This window comes from Pelophylax lessonae (assembly GCF_965119305.1).
Source record: "Pelophylax lessonae genome assembly, chromosome: 9".
NCBI lineage: Eukaryota > Metazoa > Chordata > Amphibia > Anura > Ranidae > Pelophylax > Pelophylax lessonae.
In genome coordinates, this window is record NC_138776.1 from 236657309 (window position 1) to 236678358 (window position 21050).

At 46.5% G+C, this 21050-nt stretch overlaps 1 protein-coding gene across 2 annotated transcripts in view; it reads right to left on the reverse strand.

Annotated features, from left to right (window-relative positions):
- LOC309564539 (glycine N-acyltransferase-like) overlaps window positions 1-21050 on the reverse strand; it is an 82461-nt gene that overhangs the window by 27918 nt on the left and 33493 nt on the right. For both annotated transcript variants that reach the window (XM_082269181.1, XM_082269180.1), the window contains exon 5: window positions 11740-11875. In XM_082269181.1, the coding sequence (XP_082125307.1) occupies window positions 11740-11875 (136 nt within the window). The remainder of the gene's footprint in view (window positions 1-11739; window positions 11876-21050) is intronic.

A 21050-nucleotide genomic window follows, 5' to 3' on the forward strand; every position in this document is an offset into this window, starting at 1 on the left:
TTCCATACTCCCCCTACTCCTAGCCTTTTAGGGGTACAAACAATAGTAATTGGGGCCTAGTGTGGTTGTGTACGTGTGATATACATACACTTTTTTTGGATCATATTTTCTATTCCGCTATTTAATCAAAAACCTTTGGGGATCAGTTAAATTGGGGGATAGTCTGTGTTGGTACGTGTGAGAGAGATCCACCTTTCCAAGTTGTTGGGGTTCATCTCATACTTCTGAAGGTTTGAGGGTGCTGCCTGTTCCATACTCCCCCTACTCCTAGCCTTTTAGGGGTACAAACAATAGTAATTGGGGCCTAGTGTGGTTGTGTACGTGTGATATACATACACTTTTTTTGGATCATATTTTCTATTCCGCTATTTAATCAAAAACCTTTGGGGATCAGTTAAATTGGGGGATAGTCTGTGTTGGTACGTGTGAGAGAGATCCACCTTTCCAAGTTGTTGGGGTTCATCTCATACTTCTGAAGGTTTGAGGGTGCTGCCTGTTCCATACCCCCCCTACTCCTCATCTAGCCTTTTAGGGGTACAAACAATAGTAATTGGGGCCTAGTGTGGTTGTGTACGTGTGATATACATACACTTTTTTTGGATCATATTTTCTATTCCGCTATTTAATAAAAAACCTTTGGGGATCAGTTAAATTGGGGGATAGTCTGTGTTGGTACGTGTGAGAGAGATCCACCTTTCCAAGTTGTTGGGGTTCATCTCATACTTCTGAAGGTTTGAGGGTGCTGCCTGTTCCATACTCCCCCTACTCCTCATCTAGCCTTTTAGGGGTACAAACAATAGTAATTGGGGCCCAGTGTGGTTGTGTACGTGTGATATACATACACTTTTTTTGGATCATATTTTCTATTCCGCTATTTAATCAAAAACCTTTGGGGATCAGTTAAATTGGGGGATAGTCTGTGTTGGTACGTGTGAGAGAGATCCACCTTTCCAAGTTGTTGGGGTTCATCTCATACTTCTGAAGGTTTGAGGGTGCTGCCTGTTCCATACCCCCCCCTACTCCTCATCTAGCCTTTTAGGGGTACAAACAATAGTAATTGGGGCCTAGTGTGGTTGTGTACGTGTGATATACATACACTTTTTTTGGATCATATTTTCTATTCCGCTATTTAATCAAAAACCTTTGGGGATCAGTTAAATTGGGGGATAGTCTGTGTTGGTACGTGTGAGAGAGATCCACCTTTCCAAGTTTTTGGGGTTCATCTCATACTTCTGAAGATTTGAGGGTGCTGCCTGTTCCATACTCCTCCTCCTACTGCTCAACCATCCTTTTAGGGGTACAAACAATAGTAGTTGGGGCCTAGTGTGGTGGTGTACGTGCGAGATACATACACTTTCTTTTTGATCATATTTTCTATTCCGCTATTCAATTAAAACCTTTGGGGATCAATTCAATTGCGAGATAGTCTGTGTCGGTACGTGTGAGATCCACCTTTCCAAGTTGTTGGGGTTCATCTCATACTTCTGAAGATTTGAGGGTGCTGCCTGTTCCATACTCCTGCTCCTACTGCTCAACCATCCTTTTAGGGGTACAAACAATAGTAATTGGGGCCTAGTGTGGTTGTGTACGTGCGAGATACATACACTTTTTTTGATCATATTTCCTATTCCGCTATTCAATAAAAACCTTTGAGGATCAATTGAATTGCGGGATAGTCTGTGTCGGTACGTGTGAGATCCACCTTTCCAAGTTTTTGGGGTTCATCTCATACTTCTGAAGATTTGAGGGTGCTGCCTGTTCCATACTCCTCCTCCTACTCCTCATCCATCCTTTTAGGGGTACAAACAATAGTAATTGGGGCCTAGTGTGGTTGTGTATGTGCGAGATACATACACTTTTTTGATCATATTTCCTATTCCGCTATTCAATAAAAACCTTTGAGGATCAATTGAATTGCGGGATAGTCTGTGTCGGTACGTGTGAGATCCACCTTTCCAAGTTTTTGGGGTTCATCTCATACTTCTGAAGATTTGAGGGTGCTGTCTGTTCCATACTCCTCCTACTCCTCATCCATCCTTTTAGGGGTAGAAACAATAGTAATTGGGGCCTAGTGTGGTTTTGTACGTGCGAGATACATACACTTTTTTGGATCATATTTCCTATTCCGCTATTCAATAAAAACCTTTCTAGGGCAAGATCTTAAATTACAGAAATATGAGGAGACCGTCAAATAAGGGCCGTGGCCTGGGTCGTGGTGCTGCTGGTAGAGCTCCTGTTGCAAGGAGAGGACGTGGTCGATCTGTGCCAGCTACACGCACAAGTGAAACACCTTCCTCAAGTGTGAGTAGGCGACAGAACCTGCATCAGTATTTGGTAGGGCATCAAACGCCCCTAGAAGTGATGAGGCCAGAACAAGTTGAGGCGATAGTAGATTGGTTTGCTGCTGACAGTGCCTCCAGTTCCTTCACATTGTCTCCCACCCAGTCTACTGCAGAAAGGTCAGAGTTGGCACCTGCAGCCAATGTCCAACCGTCTTTCACCTCACCCCCTTGCAAATCAGGCCAGCAGTCTGAGCCCCAAGCCATACAGCAGTCTCTTATTCTTTTTGAGGACTCTGTCAGCAGGGTTTCCCAGGGCCATCCACCTAGCCCTGCCCCAGAAGTGGAAGAGATTGAGTGCAGCGATGCCCAACCGTTTATTTCTCAAGATGAGTACATGCAAGGATCATCGCAGCACGTCTCCGATGATGACGAAACGCAGGTGCCAACTGCTGCGGCGTTCAGCATTGTGGAGACCGACAAGGAGGGCAGGGGTGAAGACTGGGTGGAAGATGATGTGGAGGACGATGAGGTCCTCGACCCCACATGGAATGAACGTCATGCAGGTGACCTGAGTAGTTTGGAGGAAGAGGCGGTGGTCGCACAGAGCCACCAGCACAGCAGAAGAGGGAGCAGGGTGCAGAAGCGGAGCGGCCGTGCCCTAGACACTACGCCCGCTACTGCCCAACGCAGCAAGGGAACGAGCGCACCAAAGTCAGCTCAAAGGAGTTCTCTAGCGTGGAAGTTCTTTAGAAAATGTGCTGATGACAGGACACGAGTGGTTTGCACCCTGTGCAATCAGAGCTTGAAGCGAGGCATAAACCTTCTCAACCTGAGCACAACCTGCATGATCAGGCATCTAAGTGCAAAGCACGAGCTGCAGTGGAGTACACACCTTCAAAACCAAGAAACGTCTCTGGCTCATCCTGCTTCCTCTTCTGCTGCAGTCTCGGCCGCTCCAGCCACATCTGTAGTGATACCGGCACCTGCCACCCCGCAAACAGACGATCTGTCAGCAACACCACCACCTGGGTCACCAACAACCATCTCCACAATGTCCCGTGGAAGCGTTCAGCTTTCCATCTCCCAAACACTTGAGAGGAAGAGGAAGTACCCCCCTACCCACCCGCGATCCCTGGCCCTGAATGCCAGCATTTCAAAATTATTGGCCTTTGAAATGCTGTCATTCCGTCTGGTGGAGACGCACAGTTTTAAAAACCTTATGTCGGTGGCTGTCCCACAGTACGTCGTGCCCAGCCGCCACTACTTTTCCAGGCAAGCCATCCCTTCCCTGCACAACCAAGTGGGGGAAAATATCAGGTGTGCACTGCGCAACGCCATCTGTGCCAAGGTCCACCTAACTACGGATACGTGGACCAGTAAGCACGGTCAGGGGCGTTATATCTCCCTAACGGCACACTGGGTAAATGCAGTGGCGGATGGGCCTGAGGCGGATAGCAATTTGGCGCATGTCCTTCCACCACCGAGGATTGCAGGGCGCTTCAGTTTGCCTCCTGTTCCTAACTCCTCCTACTCCGCTTCCTCATCCTCTACCGCCTCCTCATCCGGACAGCGTAACACCTTCACCACCAACTTCAGCACGGCCAGGGGTAAACGACAGCAGGCAGTTTTACAACTTGCCTGTTTGGGGGACAAACCACACACCGCGCAGGAGTTGTGGAGGAGCATGGAACAGCAGACAAATGAGTGGTTGCTGCCAGCGAGCCTCAAGCCCGGCCTGGTGGTGTGCGATAACGGGCGAAATCTCATAGCAGCTCTGGGCCTAGCCGGTTTGACGCACATCCCTTGCCTGGCGCATGTGCTGAATTTGGTGGTGCAGAGGTTCCTTAAAAACTACCCCGATATGTCAGAGCTGCTGCAGAAAGTGCGGGCCGTTTGTGCGCACTTTCGGCGTTCTCACCCTGCTGCTGCTCGCCTGGCAGCGCTGCAGCGTAACTTCGGCCTTCCCGCTCACCGCCTCATATGTGACGTGCCCACAAGGTGGAACTCCACCTTGCACATGCTGGAAAGACTGTGCGAGCAGCAGCAGGCCATAGTGGAGTTTCAGCTGCAGCACGCACGCGTGAGTCGCTCTGCGGAACAGCACCACTTCACCACCAATAACTGGGCCTCCATGCGAGACCTGTGTGCCTTGTTGCGCTGTTTTGAGTACTCCACCAACATGGCCAGTGGCAATGACGCCGTTCTCAGCTTAACTATCCCACTTCTATGCCTCCTTGAAAAAACAATTCGGGCGATGATGGAAGAGGATGTGGCACAGGATGAGGAGGAGGAGGAGGATGAAGAGGTAACATTTCCAAGGCTTTCAGGGCAGTCATTCGCAAGGGGCTCCGAGGGTGGGTTCCTGCACACGCAAACGCCAGGGACGCAATTGTCCAGCAGGGGCACAGTTCTGGAGGATGAGGAGGATGAGGAGGAGGAGGAGCTGGAGGAGGAGATGGAACCATGTTCACAGCAGGGTGGCACCCAGGCCAGCTCATGGCCATCACTGGTGCGTGGCTGGGGGGATACAGAGGACACGGACGATACACCTCCCACAGAGGACAGCCTTTCGTCGCCTCTGGGCAGCCTGGCACACATGAGCGATTACATGCTGCAGTGTCTCCACAACGACCGCCGAGTTGCCCACATTCTAACTTGTGCTGATTACTGGGTGGCCACGCTGCTGGATCCCCGTTACAAGGACAACGTACCGTCCTTAATTCACTCACTGGAGCGCGATCGCAAGATGCGCGAGTACAAGCGCACGCTGGTAGACGCCATGCTGCTGGCATTCCCATCTGACAGCGGGGCCACAGTGGAAGCACAAGGCAGAGGAGGAGGAGGAGGAGGTCGCCAACGCAACCAGGGCACCGCCAGCACCTCAGAAGGCAGGGTTAGCATGGCCGAAATGTGGAAAAGCTTTGTCAGCACGCCACAACAAACAGCAGCACCAGCAGCTCAGATGGAACGTCTTAGCAGGAGGCAGCATTTTACCAACATGGTGGAGCAGTATGTGTGCACACGCCTACATGTAGTGAATGACGGGTCTGCCCCCTTCAACTTCTGGGTCTCCAAATTGGGCACATGGCCTGAGCTTGCCCTTTACGCCTTGGAGGTGCTGGCGTGCCCTGCAGCCAGTGTATTATCTGAACGGGTATTTAGCACGGCTGGGGGCGTTATAACAGACAAGCGCAGCCGCCTGTCCAGAGACAATGTGGACAAGCTCACGTTCATTAAAATGAACCAGGCATGGATCCCACGGGACTTTTCCGTACCTTATGCAGAATAGCAATGGATACCGACCTTACCCACCCATTGTTCCATTTTTGCTCTTTCTCACTCTTTTGGGGTGTACCCTCATTTAAAATTTTTGAAAAGAAGCAGTGTTGGCTACCTCGTCCTCCTCCTCAGGGCCAGATTAATGTAGGGGCTATTGGAGCTGCAGCTCCAGGCCCCTACCTTTTATATAGGCCCCGGGTTGGCCATATTCACTGTTACCGATCTTCTGTCACTTGTAAACACAGAAGTCTGGCTTCTATGCTCGCTTCCCCAGGCAGCACCCTCAGAACCTCCCCACACAGCGTGAAGGCCGGACAAGGAGGGACAGTTGGCGATGCATGGATGTGTTTATGGGCTTCAGAGACAGCATCCCATGTTGAATTAGGCATGCATGGCTGCACCCTTCCTCCTCTGGGTGCATGGCAAGGCACGGCCCTTAAGGCCCTTCAAAATCCTCAGCACCAAGCCCATGATGCTGTTAATCCGGCCCTGGTCCTCCTCCACCGCCGCTTCCACCTACACCGCCCATAGGTAAGCGCAGCCTATTGCATTAAGGTGTGCACCCCAAAGTTGAAATACACATGCATGTGTTTGCCAGCAGGGAGAGTAATGTATCGGGGCCATGTACCTGTAGGCAAGGAGAAATAGAGCAGAGCAGGTCCCAGGGAGATCTTTCCCATCTCCTCACTGGCAATGCTATGTGCCCTAGGTGATTAGGGTGTGCCCAGGCACACCCAGCACACCCTGTGCGCACGCCTATGTCACCGCCACATCCACCACCACCTCAACCTCCCTCCTACTCCATATGGGCCTCGTCCTTCAGAGATGAAGAAGAACATTGTTTTATTTTTCTGTTTTTTTTTGTTGTTTTAAGTTATTTCCCTATCCACATTTGTTTGCAGAGCACTTGCCATGCTCTTAATTACGTTTTGCTGCCATTTGCAGCACTCTAGCCCTTTCCTTTGGTGTTTTAGAGCCATTTTAGTGCCTTAAAGTTCGGGTCCCCATTGACTTCAATGGGGTTCGGTGTCCGGGAAAAGTTCGGTAAAAGTCCGGGACACGGACCCGGACTTTTTTTTAAAGTTCGGCCGAACCCGTCGAACACGGACATCTAGGTGTCCGCTCAACCCTAGTAGAGAGTGTACAGCTTGTATAACAGTGTACATTTGCTGTCCCCTCAAAATAACTCAACACACAGCCATTAATGTCTAAAATGCCGGCAACAAAAGTGAGTACACCTCTAAGTGAAAATGTCCAAATTGGGCCCAATTAGCCATTTTTCCTCCCCCGTGGCATGTGACTTGTTAGTGTTACAAGGTCTCAGGTGTGAATGGGGAGCAGGTGTGTTAAATTTGGTGTTATCGCTCTCACTCTCTCATACTGGTCACTGGAAGTTCAACATGGCACGTCATGGCAAAGAACTCTCTGAGGATCTGAAAAAAAGAATTGTTGCTCTACATAAAGATGGCCTATGCTATAAGAAAATTACCATGGCCCTGAAACTGGGCTGCAGCACGGTGGCCAAGACCATACAGTGGTTTAACAGGACAGGTTCCACTCAGAACAGGCCTCGTCATAGTTGACCAAAGGGGTTAAGTGCACTTGCTCAGCGTCATATCCAGAGGTTGTCTTTTGGAAATAGACGTATGAGTGCTGCCAGCATTGCTGCAGAGGTTGAAGGGGTGGGGGGGTCAGCCTGTCAGTGCTCAGACCATATGCTGCACACTGCATCAAACTGGTCTGCATGGCTGTCATCCCAGAAGGAAGCCTCTTCTAAAGATGATGCACAAGAAAGACCGCAAACAGTTTGCTTGAGACAAGCAGACTAAGGACATGGATTACTGGAACCATGTTCTGTGGTCTGGTGAGACCAAGATAAACTTATTTGGTTCAGATGGTGTGAAGCGTGTGTGGCGGCAACCAGGTGAGAAGTACAGTGTGTCTTGCCTACAGTGTAGCATGGTGGTGGGAGTGTCATGGTCTGGGGCTGCATGAGCACTGGGGAGCTAAAGTTCATTGAGGGAACCATGAATGCCAGCATGATCCCCTCCCTTCAGAGACTGGGCCGCAGGGCAGTATTACAACATGATAACGACTCCAAACACACCTCCAAGACGACCACTGCCTTGCTAAAGAAGCTGAGGGTAAAGGTGATGGACTGGCCAAGCATGTCTCCAGACCTAAACCCTATTGAGCATCTGTGGAGCATCCTGAAATGGAAGGTGGAGGAGCCCAAGATCTCTAACATCCACCAGCTCTGTGATGTCGTCATGGAGGAGTGTTAGAGGACTCCAGTGGCAACCTGTGAAGCTCTGGTGAATTCCATGCCCAAGAGGGTTAAAGCAGTGCTGGAAAATAATGGAGGCCACACAAAATATTGACTCTTTGGGCCCAATTTTGACATTTTCATTTAGGGGTGTACTCACTTTTGTTGCCAGCGGTTTAGACATTAATGGCTGTGTGTTGAGTTATTTTGAGGGGACAGCGAATTTACACTGTTATACAAGCTGTACACTCACTATGTTACATTGTAGCAAAGTGTCATGTTTTCAGTGTTGTCAGATGAAAAGATATAATAAAATATTTCCAAAAATGTGAGGGGTGTACTCACTTTTGTGAGATACTGTATATGTGATATATTTTGAAGCTCAGCTTTATGTATAATTTTCTCTGTATTTATCTTGATTACTTTATTATTCGTCATACCCCAGGAAAGCAGTACTCCCCCCTTTTTCTTGTTGTGATTAGTTACTGCTCAGGTACCAGTTTTGTACTTGCAGCACCAGGGTTAGATTTTAATCATACATACATTTACTAAATTACTGTGCACAAGACACCGCCAGGATACAAGCTGTTAGGAGTCCCAAGAAACTCATGCCCCGACAAACTGTGACCACGAATGAAGACATTATTTCTATGGCCACTGCATAGACTTGATCGACCTTGTCCTCTGGATGGAAAATCTTGTACGTGTCGAAAGCCATAGCCAGGTAAATGAGGTTCTGGGACGGGATGACACCGGGAGACATGAGCAACCAGCCGGCATGTCCGCCGGCTGGTTGCAGTCCTGATCAAAGGCGGTTTCGGCTCTTTTAGACCTCCGATCTCTCCATAAAGAGTACCTGTCACTGCCTATTACTGTCACAAGGGATGTTTACATTGCTTGTGACAGTATTAAAAGTAATCAGATTTTTTTTTTTTTTTTTTTAAACTGTGCTAAAATTAAAAAAATTATTAAAATAAATAGGAAAAAAAAATTTAAAGCGCCCCTGTCACCGTGAGCTTGCACACGAAAGGAAACACATATGGAAGTCACGCCCGCAAATGAAAGCGCTGTTCAAACCACGCATGTGAGGTATCGCTGCGATCGCCAGTACAAGAGCAATAATTCCAAAGAAAGAGCTACTCTGTATATCTAAACTGGTAACCATTAAAAAATTTTTAAAGTGTCGCCTATGGAGATTTTTATTGACTGTAGTTTGTCGCCACTCCGTGGGTATGCTTAATTTTAAACTGTAACATGTTAGGTATCTATTTACTCGGCGTGACATCGTTTTTCACAATATGCAACAAAAATGGGCTAACTTTACTGTTTAGTTTTTTTTTAAATGCAGTGAAATGTATTTTTTCCAAAAAAATGGCTTTTGAAAGCCGCAAATACGACGTGAAAAAAAATATTGCAATGACCGCCATTTTAATCTCCAGAGTCTTTGCTAAAAAAATATATATATATGTATGTAGCAGGTTTTCCAGGCATTTGGCCTGATATGGGTCTGGCATTGTCACCGGTGACACCTTCAGCCCCTTTAAGCTGAATACTCAAGTGTGAGATTGGAGACAATGACCATTCCGGCATCTTTGGTTTGTTTTGTTTGTTTGATAATGGGGATGGGAGAAGGGAATGAGTGGGATACTCCTCTGGATCAACTAGGTATAACTGGGACAATCTGTAGAAACATGCCTGTTAGCGCTGTCTTGAGGCCAGCTGGATGCTGACCAACGCTTACTGGCGCTTGAAAAATGCTGTCTCACTGAACTGTGCTATAACTTGACTTTAACACTCAGGTTAACTCAAAAGATCCTGTGAACAGCTCCCTCCAGCCCTTCACTGGCTGAGGTAGCTCCTTGTAACTGCGTGTGCTGCTGCAACTCTCAACACTGTACACTGCACGCTGAACGCCGTACACTTTAACACTTCAGGGCCCAACCGCTGGTGCCACCTTTACACTTCAGGATCCTCTCACTAGGCACCCCCTCTGATACTTCAGGGTCCTCTCACTAGGCACCCCCTCTGACACTTCAAGGTCCTCTCACTAGGCACACCCTCTGACACTTCAGGGTCACACCGGCACCCTCTTTACCACTAGCTAGCCCCTGAATCCCTTGGACCTTCACCGGAGCGGTCCCCTCTCAGCTAGGCAGACCCCCAAGGGTAGCTCACAGTACTCATGAACTGGGAGTGCTTTCCTGGAACTGGACCCCCTCTACTCAGCTGGTCCTCGGCACACCGGATCCTCTCTGCAGCTCAGCTCAGCTCTCTGTCCCCTCAGGCAAGCCGCCCGAGACACCTGATCCTTCTGACAGGAGGAGAGACAGCCTTACTCTCCCTCCTGGGACTCTGCTTCTCGCCAAAGATGCTGCGCCATGTGCTCCCCTCAAACTTATACCCACTCCCAGAATCCTGTGCGGCAAAATCTGCCTTCCTGGGGTAGATACAAGACCAAGTGTGCCACTGATTGGGTTTCCTCCACTGCCCAATGAAGCCAGTGGGGAGACACCCCAGTCTCAATAGCAACACCTGGGAGACATGACAGCCCAGCTGAAAATCATGGCCTTGCAGCCAAGGCCCACTATACTTTGCGTAGCATCTACCTTGTAGGGTGCTACATATATATAATATTTGGCGGTTCTAAGTAATTTTCTATCTAAAAATACAGATTTTAACTTGTAAACAACATGTATCAGAAATGGGCTCAGTCAAGAAGTGGTTAAATTAACACAGTGCCGTATCGCAAAAAATTACCTGGTCATTATGGGGGTAAAACCTTCTGGTCCTTAAGTGCTTAAAGCTAGTACCTCTAGAGGTCATTGCCAATAGCACCTAATGGTAAATTCTAGTATTGCAGCATGACAATAAAAAATCAGTACTGTAGTTCTTACTGAATTGTGACATTAAAGCGGAGTTCCACCCTAAAAATGAACTTTGCACCGTCCATTAGCTTTAAAAAAACCTGAAAAAGTATTGGATAATTTAATTTTTTGTTTTGTTTAACTTACCTTTTTTTTAATGAAAATAAACGTACCTTCCTTCCTCTTCCTCCCTCTGCGGCCGCGGCCCCCGACATCACTTCCTCCTTGCATTGACTCCTGGGAGATGTCATCAATCCCAGGAGTCAATGCGCCTGCACCGGTGTCACTCATCACTTCTGGTGTGGGCGCGTCATTCCCTGCTGAACTGTTTCTGGGCATGCGCAGAACCAACTGCACGATGACACGGCTGCCCCGGAAGTGACGAGCAGGGTATTCTGGGACACAGACATCACCGAATAGGACACGAAGAGGGACGCTCCGGCTTCAGCTGCCCACACCTGAGATGGCAGCCCTGGACAAGACATTTTCAAGGTAAGTATTTCTTCTAAAAGGTAAGTGAAACAGGGGACAATTCAGAGGCTATCGTTGCTTAAATGCTCAAGCCCTGACGATCCCAGGGGTATTTTTATCTAAAAAAAAAAAAATTTTGCCCGAAACTCCGCCTTAAATACAACATGGAATTGTGCAATTAGATTTCTTACAAAGGTGTTGTTGGAGGTGAAGACACTCATCCATTATTACTACAGAGTGTAGCTGTTATACTCAGTTATACTCAGGCTGCCAGCAAGCAATGGCGGCAATGTCATAGCATGCTCTGCATTGATTTGTCCCTGTAAATTATTTTTAATTTAAATTTGTAAAATAAAATAAATAAGTATAATAAATATTTTATACACATAACAGAACGACAAAGAACATCACTTTAAAACCTTGAGAACTTTTAAAAAATGTCAAATAAAGGATAAAAAAGTGATTTCTATAATCCATAGGGTTTTCAGTCAAGTTCTGATATACCATGGGCACTTTATAGGCATCTGACGTACCTCGTGAGCTACTGACTGACCAGCACTGTTTTACTTCTCCATACCTTATACTGTTGATGTTCTCCAGCTCTTCTTTTGTCATTCTGTCTCTCATGTATAGAAAGTTACTAGTTGTGTGCATCTGCCTTCCATGTTTGGAACTGACTTCTTGCAGTACACCTCCCAGTGTCGGCTGGCAACCTGCATATGCATAAATAATAAAATAATATTAGTTCAGTGGTTTTGTGGGTTTTCCTTTACTATGGTGCACATGGCTGAGGGTTAAAATATACTAAACTATGGTTTGATAAAGATTTTTGGAAGAAAAGTTTTATCTGCTGTCTGTCCGACAGATACATTATATAACCAAAAGTATTGGGACACCTGCTTTTACATGCACATGAACTTTATTGGCAACCCAGTCTTAGTCCATAGGGTTCAATATTGAGTTGGCCCACCCTTTGCAGCTAACAGCTTCAACTCTTCTGGGAAGGCTGTCCACAAGGTTTAGGAGTGTGTCTATAGGAATGTTTGACCATTCTTCCAGAAGCACATTTGTGAAGGCAAAAACTAAGACTGGGATACCATTAAAGTTCTTGTGTGTGTAAAGACAGGCGTCCCAATACTTTTGGTAATATAGTGTATGTATTCTGCTCCCCATTTTGCTATTTTCATAGGGACTGTGTTGCTTTAACCACTTGCCGACCGCCGCAAGTACATATACTACGGCGGTCAGCCCCATGCAGGCAAAGTGACGTATGGGTACGTCACTTGCCTGCGAGCCAATAGGGGGCGAGCACGCGCCGCCGGAGGCGTGCTCCCGCCCCCGCTCGCTCCCTAACATCCCCGCGCATGTGACCGGCGGACCCGATGTTTGCCGGTCACTCGCGATCGTCCGGTACAGAGGGAGAAAGGCAGGCGGCTAATGTAAACAAAGCCGTCTGTCATTCTCCCCTGTGTAAGTGCAGAGATCATACGGTCCTGCTATGTAGGATCGTATATCTCTGTAGTTACACAAACAGCCACATCCCTTTACAGTTAGAAGCATGCCCCTAGGGACACACTTAACCCCTCCTTCTCCAATAAAGTTAACCCCTTCCCTGCCAGTGTAATTTTTACAGTAACAGTGCATATGTATAGCACTGATTACTGTAGTAATGTCACTGGTACCCCCAAAAGTGTCAAAAATGTCAGTCAGGGGTACAATCTGTCCGCCGCAATGTTGCACTCCCGCAAAAAAAATCGCAGATCGCCGCCATTACTCGTTAAAAAAAAAAACAATAAAAATGACAAAAATCTTTCCCTTAGTTAGTAAACGCAATAACTTTTGCGCAAACCAATCAAAATACGCTTATTGCAATTTTTTTACCAAACATATGTAGCAGAAAACAAATTGGCCTAAAATGTTAAAAAATTTTGATTTTAACATTTTTTTGGGGGGAAATTCATATAAAAAAATTTGAAAAATATTGTTATTTTTGCAAAATTGTCGCACTTTTTTGTTTCTTTGTTTATAGCGCATGATCAAAAAATCGCACAGGTGATCAAATACCACCAAAAGAAAGCTCTGTGGGAAAAAAAGGACATCAATTTCATTTGGGTACAGCGTCGCACAACCGCGCAATTGTCCGTTAAAGTCACGCAGTGCTGAATCGCAAAATAGGGCCTGGTCAGGAAGGGGGTAAAATCTTCCGGGGCTTAAGTGGTTAACATCAACAGACACAACTATGCCTTGAAGTGTTAAGCCAAAACTTTTTTGCTAGTTTTTCTGTTGTCTTGGTGAGTAGAGTTTTCTTGCACTCCTTGTCCCAGAGACACAAAAGAAAGTAAGAGAAGCGCTCTCATCTTAGCTATCTGTCAACAGAACAGGCTTCCCTGTTTAAAGATTTCCTCTCTGTTCCTGCCAAAACTGGTAATAACTTCTTCACAAGCTGTGCAAGAACGATCGTTATTCATCTTGTGAAGTAATTATTACCGCTTTTCTCTATAAATGTAGCAGTGGGTGTTGCGGCTTGTAGCAATTGCAGTAGCAATTCTAAACTGAGCCCCATTTGCAAATTGTTTAAAGGCGAGTTTAGATATTACTATTTAGTGATATTGAACATTACATGTAGCCCATTGGGCCAATACCCATGCATTTTTACTGTTTTTCCAACAGAGCTGTTTCTCCTGTATCCACTAGTCTGATGCACAAGCGTAATTATGAGTGTAGCACCCTACAAGGTAGGTGCTAGGCAAAGTATAGTGGGCCTTGGCTGCCTAACAGCAGGGCCATGATTTTCAGCTGGGTGTCATGTCTCCCAGGTGTGGTTGTTGAAACTGGGGAGTCTCCCCACTGTGCTCCATGAGAGGGTTCTCATTGGGCAGTGGAGGTAACCCAGCCAATGGCACACTCAGGCCGGTATATACCCCAGAAAGACAGATTCTGACGCACAGGATTCTGGGAGTGGGTATAAGTTTGAGGGGAGAGCATGACACAGCGTCTTTGGTGGGAAGCAGAGTCCCAGGAGGGAGAGTACGGCTGTCTCTCCTCCTGTCAGCAGGATCGGGTGTCCCAGGTGGCTTGCCTGAGGTGACAGAGGGCTGAGCTGAGCTGCAGAGAGGATCTGGTGTGCCGAGGACCAGCGGAGCTGAGGGGATCCAGTTTCAGGAAAGCATTCTTAGTCCTGAGCACTGCAAACTGCCCCTGGGGGTCTGCCCAGTGAGAGGGGACCACTCCGGTGAAGGTCCAAGGGATCCAGGAGCTAGCTAGCCGGTGCAGGAGCAAGTATAGAGGGGGTGCCTAGTGAGAGGACCCTGAAGTGTAGAGGGGGTGCCTAGTGAAAGGACCCTGAAGTGCAAAGGGGGCACCAGCGGTTGGGCCCTGGAGGTTAAAGTGTACAGTGTGCAGTGTACAGTGTTGAGCAGTAGCACAAGCAGTTACAAGAATCTACCTCAGTCAGGAAAGACTGGAGGGAGCTGTTTCCAGGACTTTTGAGCTAACTAGAGCATCAGGAGTCAAGTCTTAGTGCATTCCAGGACTTTTGAGCTAACTAGAGAGTCAGAAGTCAAGTTTAAGTACAGTACCGCAAGTCAGTGTTTTTCAAGCTCCTGCAGGCGTTGGTCGTTATCCAGCTGACGTCAAGACATCGCTGAAAGGCATTTTTTATCTACAAAGTGTCCCATTTGTACCTAGTTGAGCCAGAGGAGTATCCCACTCATTCCCTTCTCCCATCCCCAATATCAAATAAACAAATCAAACCAAAGATGCCAGAATGGTCATTGTCTCCAATCTCACACTTGGGTATTTAGTTTAAATGGGCTGAAGGTGTTACCAGTAACCATGGCAGACCCACATCAGGCCCAATGCCTGGAAAACCTGCTACATGAGTTTTTAACTTGAATATACTTTTACTATAGTGTAAATTTCTGCTGACATATTTAGGATTTTTTTTTAGGTTGGAAGATGGGTAATTATTAATATTTGTGCTTTGCTGCCCCCCAGATAGGCCCCCTTATCTGCCTGTGATTTGCTTGATTTACCAAGTTGCCTTGCCTCCATCCATCTTGTTTGTTGTTCTCTAGATACCATATATTTGTAAGTAAGACATAATACTGACGTAAAATATGAGTGATATTATCTAATTATTTTGTACTGATGCTATGCTCTTACTTATTTAGACACTGTACCAGCTCCTGAGGAGGCGTCCAATCACGAAACATGTTGAGCTGACAGTCGGCATAAGCTATTATTGGTTGTGGCAGCCCCTGAGGTACCAGCAGTACAATTGTGTGACATTGTGTGCAAAAAGAGTCTGTGGCTGCCAAGTAGGCTCTGGCGGCCATAGCCACATCCAGACAATGCGGTTCAAATTGAGTCCAATGAATCACCAGAGCATCTACTGTGAAGGCTAGAGGATACCTGGTCTTGGTCAGCAACTTGTCCAACTTACTGTTGAATTTGGAGGCCAGAATGTCCATATCTGGTTTCCCCATGCTAAAAACAAATTTTGAAAGATCTTGGGGTGCAGAGACTACTCTCTCAGGTTAAGTCATTGACAATGTCAGAATATTTATACTGCTCTGAATATAACAGTGTCTATTTATGTCAATAAGCAAAGATCTGTAAGGTAGGAGAATCTCAACTTATTTCCACAAATCAATATGTAACAAATTATTTTTAATCGATTAATTTCTTTTTAAAAGCATATACCAATCTTAGTGAAAACAGTCTACAGTAGGGAATATATAAAAATATTTATTCACAAGACATGTATTCACAGTAAATGATCAAACTGGAGGTAACATAAAGGGACAACTTTACATAACATACAAACTTAACGATAAATGCAATGTGACATTTAGCTCAATGATGAAAGTACAAATGAAGCAAGATTACCTTTTCTCAGGTATAGCATAAACCATAGGTAAGTGTTCTACATAATCAGACCACAATTGTCTGCGAATTGCGCAGCCGACAGTCACTCTACTGCAGATGGAGCGAGAATAAGCTATGCAAAATGGGAGACTAAAATCGCCAATAATGTGCTGAATCTGATATTAATAAAAATGTATAAAAACAAAAATCAGTTTTTTTAGAGAAAAATCTACCATGGTTTATACGGCTGGGATTGTAATCTTATTACCCTTAAATATACAACATAAAACATATAAGGAAGGAAATAAACAATATTGAATAAAATCAAATAAACAGCAAGGTATATTTACCACACTTAAGATGGCTGCTAGCTTAAATGGTCGTTACCAGAGTCCTTAAGATGGATGCCTTTCCTAAAATGGTGGCCAGTTAAGGAGGGGTTTCCTTTGGCGTCCTTCAAAGTTTCATATAATGATGGAGCAAGATGGAGTATGTATAAATGAGTATATAGATGGATGTGAGTAGCGTGTGTGTTGTAGGTGTAATGTATGTTGTCAGTAATGTAATGTGTCTCTCACATCTCGGTTCTCCTTTTTATATTGTGTTGAACAAAAGACTAGTAAAATTACCATAAATTAAACCCAAAAGGAGGAACATTATCCCTATTGGTTAGGATTACTTATCCATTAACTGGTGATGTCATTGGCAACACCTCTCCTAATAACCCAATATTTTGGATATTAAAACTAAATGATAATTTCTTTATATTTAAGATTAATCATAAAAGCAACATAAAAACTTGTCCATACTCTCAGTACATACATAAATGTCCATCTAATATCTCCATCACTCATCTTGGCAGGGATTGGATCTGGTAAAGCCATTTATAAAGATAATTATTAATACAATATATATATATTTATTTTGGAAATACCTCATTTTACCCAAAGACTGCATTTAGTAATATCTCCAAAGGGGGCAGTATCGTATTGCTTATTAGATTCGGTATATAGAATAATAATACCATTGTTATCTGATGACTAGGGTTGAGCGGACACCTAGATGTCCGTGTTCGACGGGTTCGGCCGAACTTTAAAAAAAAGTCCGGGTCCGTGTCCCGGACTTTTACCGAACTTTTCCCGGACACCGAACCCCATTGAAGTCAATGGGGACCCGAACTTTAAGGCACTAAAATGGCTCTAAAACACCAAAGGAAAGGGCTAGAGTGCTGCAAATGGCAGCAAAACGTAATTAAGAGCATGGCAAGTGCTCTGCAAACAAATGTGGATAGGGAAATAACTTAAAACAACAAAAAAAAACAGAAAAATAAAACAATGTTCTTCTTCATCTCTGAAGGACGAGGCCCATATGGAGTAGGAGGGAGGTTGAGGTGGTGGTGGATGTGGCGGTGACATAGGCGTGCGCACAGGGTGTGCTGGGTGTGCCTGGGCACACCCTAATCACCTAGGGCACATAGCATTGCCAGTGAGGAGATGGGAAAGATCTCCCTGGGACCTGCTCTGCTCTATTTCTCCTTGCCTACAGGTACATGGCCCCGATACATTACTCTCCCTGCTGGCAAACACATGCATGTGTATTTCAACTTTGGGGTGCACACCTTAATGCAATAGGCTGCGCACACCTATGGGCGGTGTAGGTGGAAGCGGCGGTGGAGGAGGACCAGGGCCGGATTAACAGCATCATGGGCTTGGTGCTGAGGATTTTGAAGGGCCTTAAGGGCCGTGCCTTGCCATGCACCCAGAGGAGGAAGGGTGCAGCCATGCATGCCTAATTCAACATGGGATGCTGTCTCTGAAGCCCATAAACACATTCATGCATCGCCAACTGTCCCTCCTTGTCCGGCCTTCACGCTGTGTGGGGAGGTTCTGAGGGTGCTGCCTGGGGAAGCGAGCATAGAAGCCAGACTTCTGTGTTTACAAGTGACAGAAGAGCGGTAACAGTGAATATGGCCAACCCGGGGCCTATATAAAAGGTAGGGGCCTGGAGCTGCAGCTCCAATAGCCCCTACATTAATCTGGCCCTGAGGAGGAGGACGAGGTAGCCAACACTGCTTCTTTTCAAAAATTTTAAATGAGGGTACACCCCAAAAGAGTGAGAAAGAGCAAAAATGGAACAATGGGTGGGTAAGGTCGGTATCCATTGCTATTCTGCATAAGGTACGGAAAAGTCCCGTGGGATCCATGCCTGGTTCATTTTAATGAACGTGAGCTTGTCCACATTGTCTCTGGACAGGCGGCTGCGCTTGTCTGTTATAACGCCCCCAGCCGTGCTAAATACCCGTTCAGATAATACACTGGCTGCAGGGCACGCCAGCACCTCCAAGGCGTAAAGGGCAAGCTCAGGCCATGTGCCCAATTTGGAGACCCAGAAGTTGAAGGGGGCAGACCCGTCATTCACTACATGTAGGCGTGTGCACACATACTGCTCCACCATGTTGGTAAAATGCTGCCTCCTGCTAAGACGTTCCATCTGAGCTGCTGGTGCTGCTGTTTGTTGTGGCGTGCTGACAAAGCTTTTCCACATTTCGGCCATGCTAACCCTGCCTTCTGAGGTGCTGGCGGTGCCCTGGTTGCGTTGGCGACCTCCTCCTCCTCCTCCTCTGCCTTGTGCTTCCACTGTGGCCCCGCTGTCAGATGGGAATGCCAGCAGCATGGCGTCTACCAGCGTGCGCTTGTACTCGCGCATCTTGCGATCGCGCTCCAGTGAGTGAATTAAGGACGGTACGTTGTCCTTGTAACGGGGATCCAGCAGCGTGGCCACCCAGTAATCAGCACAAGTTAGAATGTGGGCAACTCGGCGGTCGTTGTGGAGACACTGCAGCATGTAATCGCTCATGTGTGCCAGGCTGCCCAGAGGCAACGAAAGGCTGTCCTCTGTGGGAGGTGTATCGTCCGTGTCCTCTGTATCCCCCCAGCCACGCACCAGTGATGGCCATGAGCTGGCCTGGGTGCCACCCTGCTGTGAACATGGTTCCATCTCCTCCTCCAGCTCCTCCTCCTCCTCATCCTCCTCATCCTCCAGAACTGTGCCCCTGCTGGACAATTGCGTCCCTGGCGTTTGCGTGTGCAGGAACCCACCCTCGGAGCCCCTTGCGAATGACTGCCCTGAAAGCCTTGGAAATGTTACCTCTTCATCCTCCTCCTCCTCCTCATCCTGTGCCACATCCTCTTCCATCATCACCCGAATTGTTTTTTCAAGGAGGCATAGAAGTGGGATAGTTAAGCTGAGAACGGCGTCATTGCCACTGGCCATGTTGGTGGAGTACTCAAAACAGCGCAACAAGGCACACAGGTCTCGCATGGAGGCCCAGTTAAATTAAATAGCGGAATAGAAAATATGATCCAAAAAAAGTGTATGTATATCACACGTACACAACCACACTGGGCCCCAATTACTATTGTTTGTACCCCTAAAAGGCTAGATGAGGAGTAGGGGGAGTATGGAACAGGCAGCACCCTCAAACCTTCAGAAGTATGAGATGAACCCCAACAACTTGGAAAGGTGGATCTCTCTCACACGTACCAACACAGACTATCCCCCAATTTAACTGATCCCCAAAGGTTTTTGATTAAATAGCGGAATAGAAAATATGATCCAAAAAAAGTGTATGTATATCACACGTACACAACCACACTAGGCCCCAATTACTATTGTTTGTACCCCTAAAAGGCTAGATGAGGAGTAGGGGGGGTATGGAACAGGCAGCACCCTCAAACCTTCAGAAGTATGAGATGAACCCCAACAACTTGGAAAGGTGGATCTCTCTCACACGTACCAACACAGACTATCCCCCAATTTAACTGATCCCCAAAGGTTTTTGATTAAATAGCGGAATAGAAAATATGATCCAAAAAAAGTGTATGTATATCACACGTACACAACCACACTAGGCCCCAATTACTATTGTTTGTACCCCTAAAAGGCTAGGAGTAGGGGGAGTATGGAACAGGCAGCACCCTCAAACCTTCAGAAGTATGAGATGAACCCCAACAACTTGGAAAGGTGGATCTCTCTCACACGTACCAACACAGACTATCCCCCAATTTAACTGATCCCCAAAGGTTTTTGATTAAATAGCGGAATAGAAAATATGATCCAAAAAAAGTGTATGTATATCACACGTACACAACCACACTAGGCCCCAATTACTATTGTTTGTACCCCTAAAAGGCTAGATGAGGAGTAGGGGGGGTATGGAACAGGCAGCACCCTCAAACCTTCAGAAGTATGAGATGAACCCCAACAACTTGGAAAGGTGGATCTCTCTCACACGTACCAACACAGACTATCCCCCAATTTAACTGATCCCCAAAGGTTTTTGATTAAATAGCGGAATAGAAAATATGATCCAAAAAAAGTGTATGTATATCACACGTACACAACCACACTAGGCCCCAATTACTATTGTTTGTACCCCTAAAAGGCTAGATGAGGAGTAGGGGGGGTATGGAACAGGCAGCACCCTCAAACCTTCAGAAGTATGAGATGAACCCCAACAACTTGGAAAGGTGGATCTCTCTCACACGTACCAACACAGACTATCCCCCAATTTAACTGATCCCCAAAGGTTTTTGATTAAATAGCGGAATAGAAAATATGATCCAAAAAAAGTGTATGTATATCACACGTACACAACCACACTGGGCCCCAATTACTATTGTTTGTACCCCTAAAAGGCTAGATGAGGAGTAGGGGGAGTATGGAACAGGCAGCACCCTCAAACCTTCAGAAGTATGAGATGAACCCCAACAACTTGGAAAGGTGGATCTCTCTCACACGTACCAACACAGACTATCCCCCAATTTAACTGATCCCCAAAGGTTTTTGATTAAATAGCGGAATAGAAAATATGATCCAAAAAAAGTGTATGTATATCACACGTACACAACCACACTGGGCCCCAATTACTATTGTTTGTACCCCTAAAAGGCTAGATGAGGAGTAGGGGGAGTATGGAACAGGCAGCACCCTCAAACCTTCAGAAGTATGAGATGAACC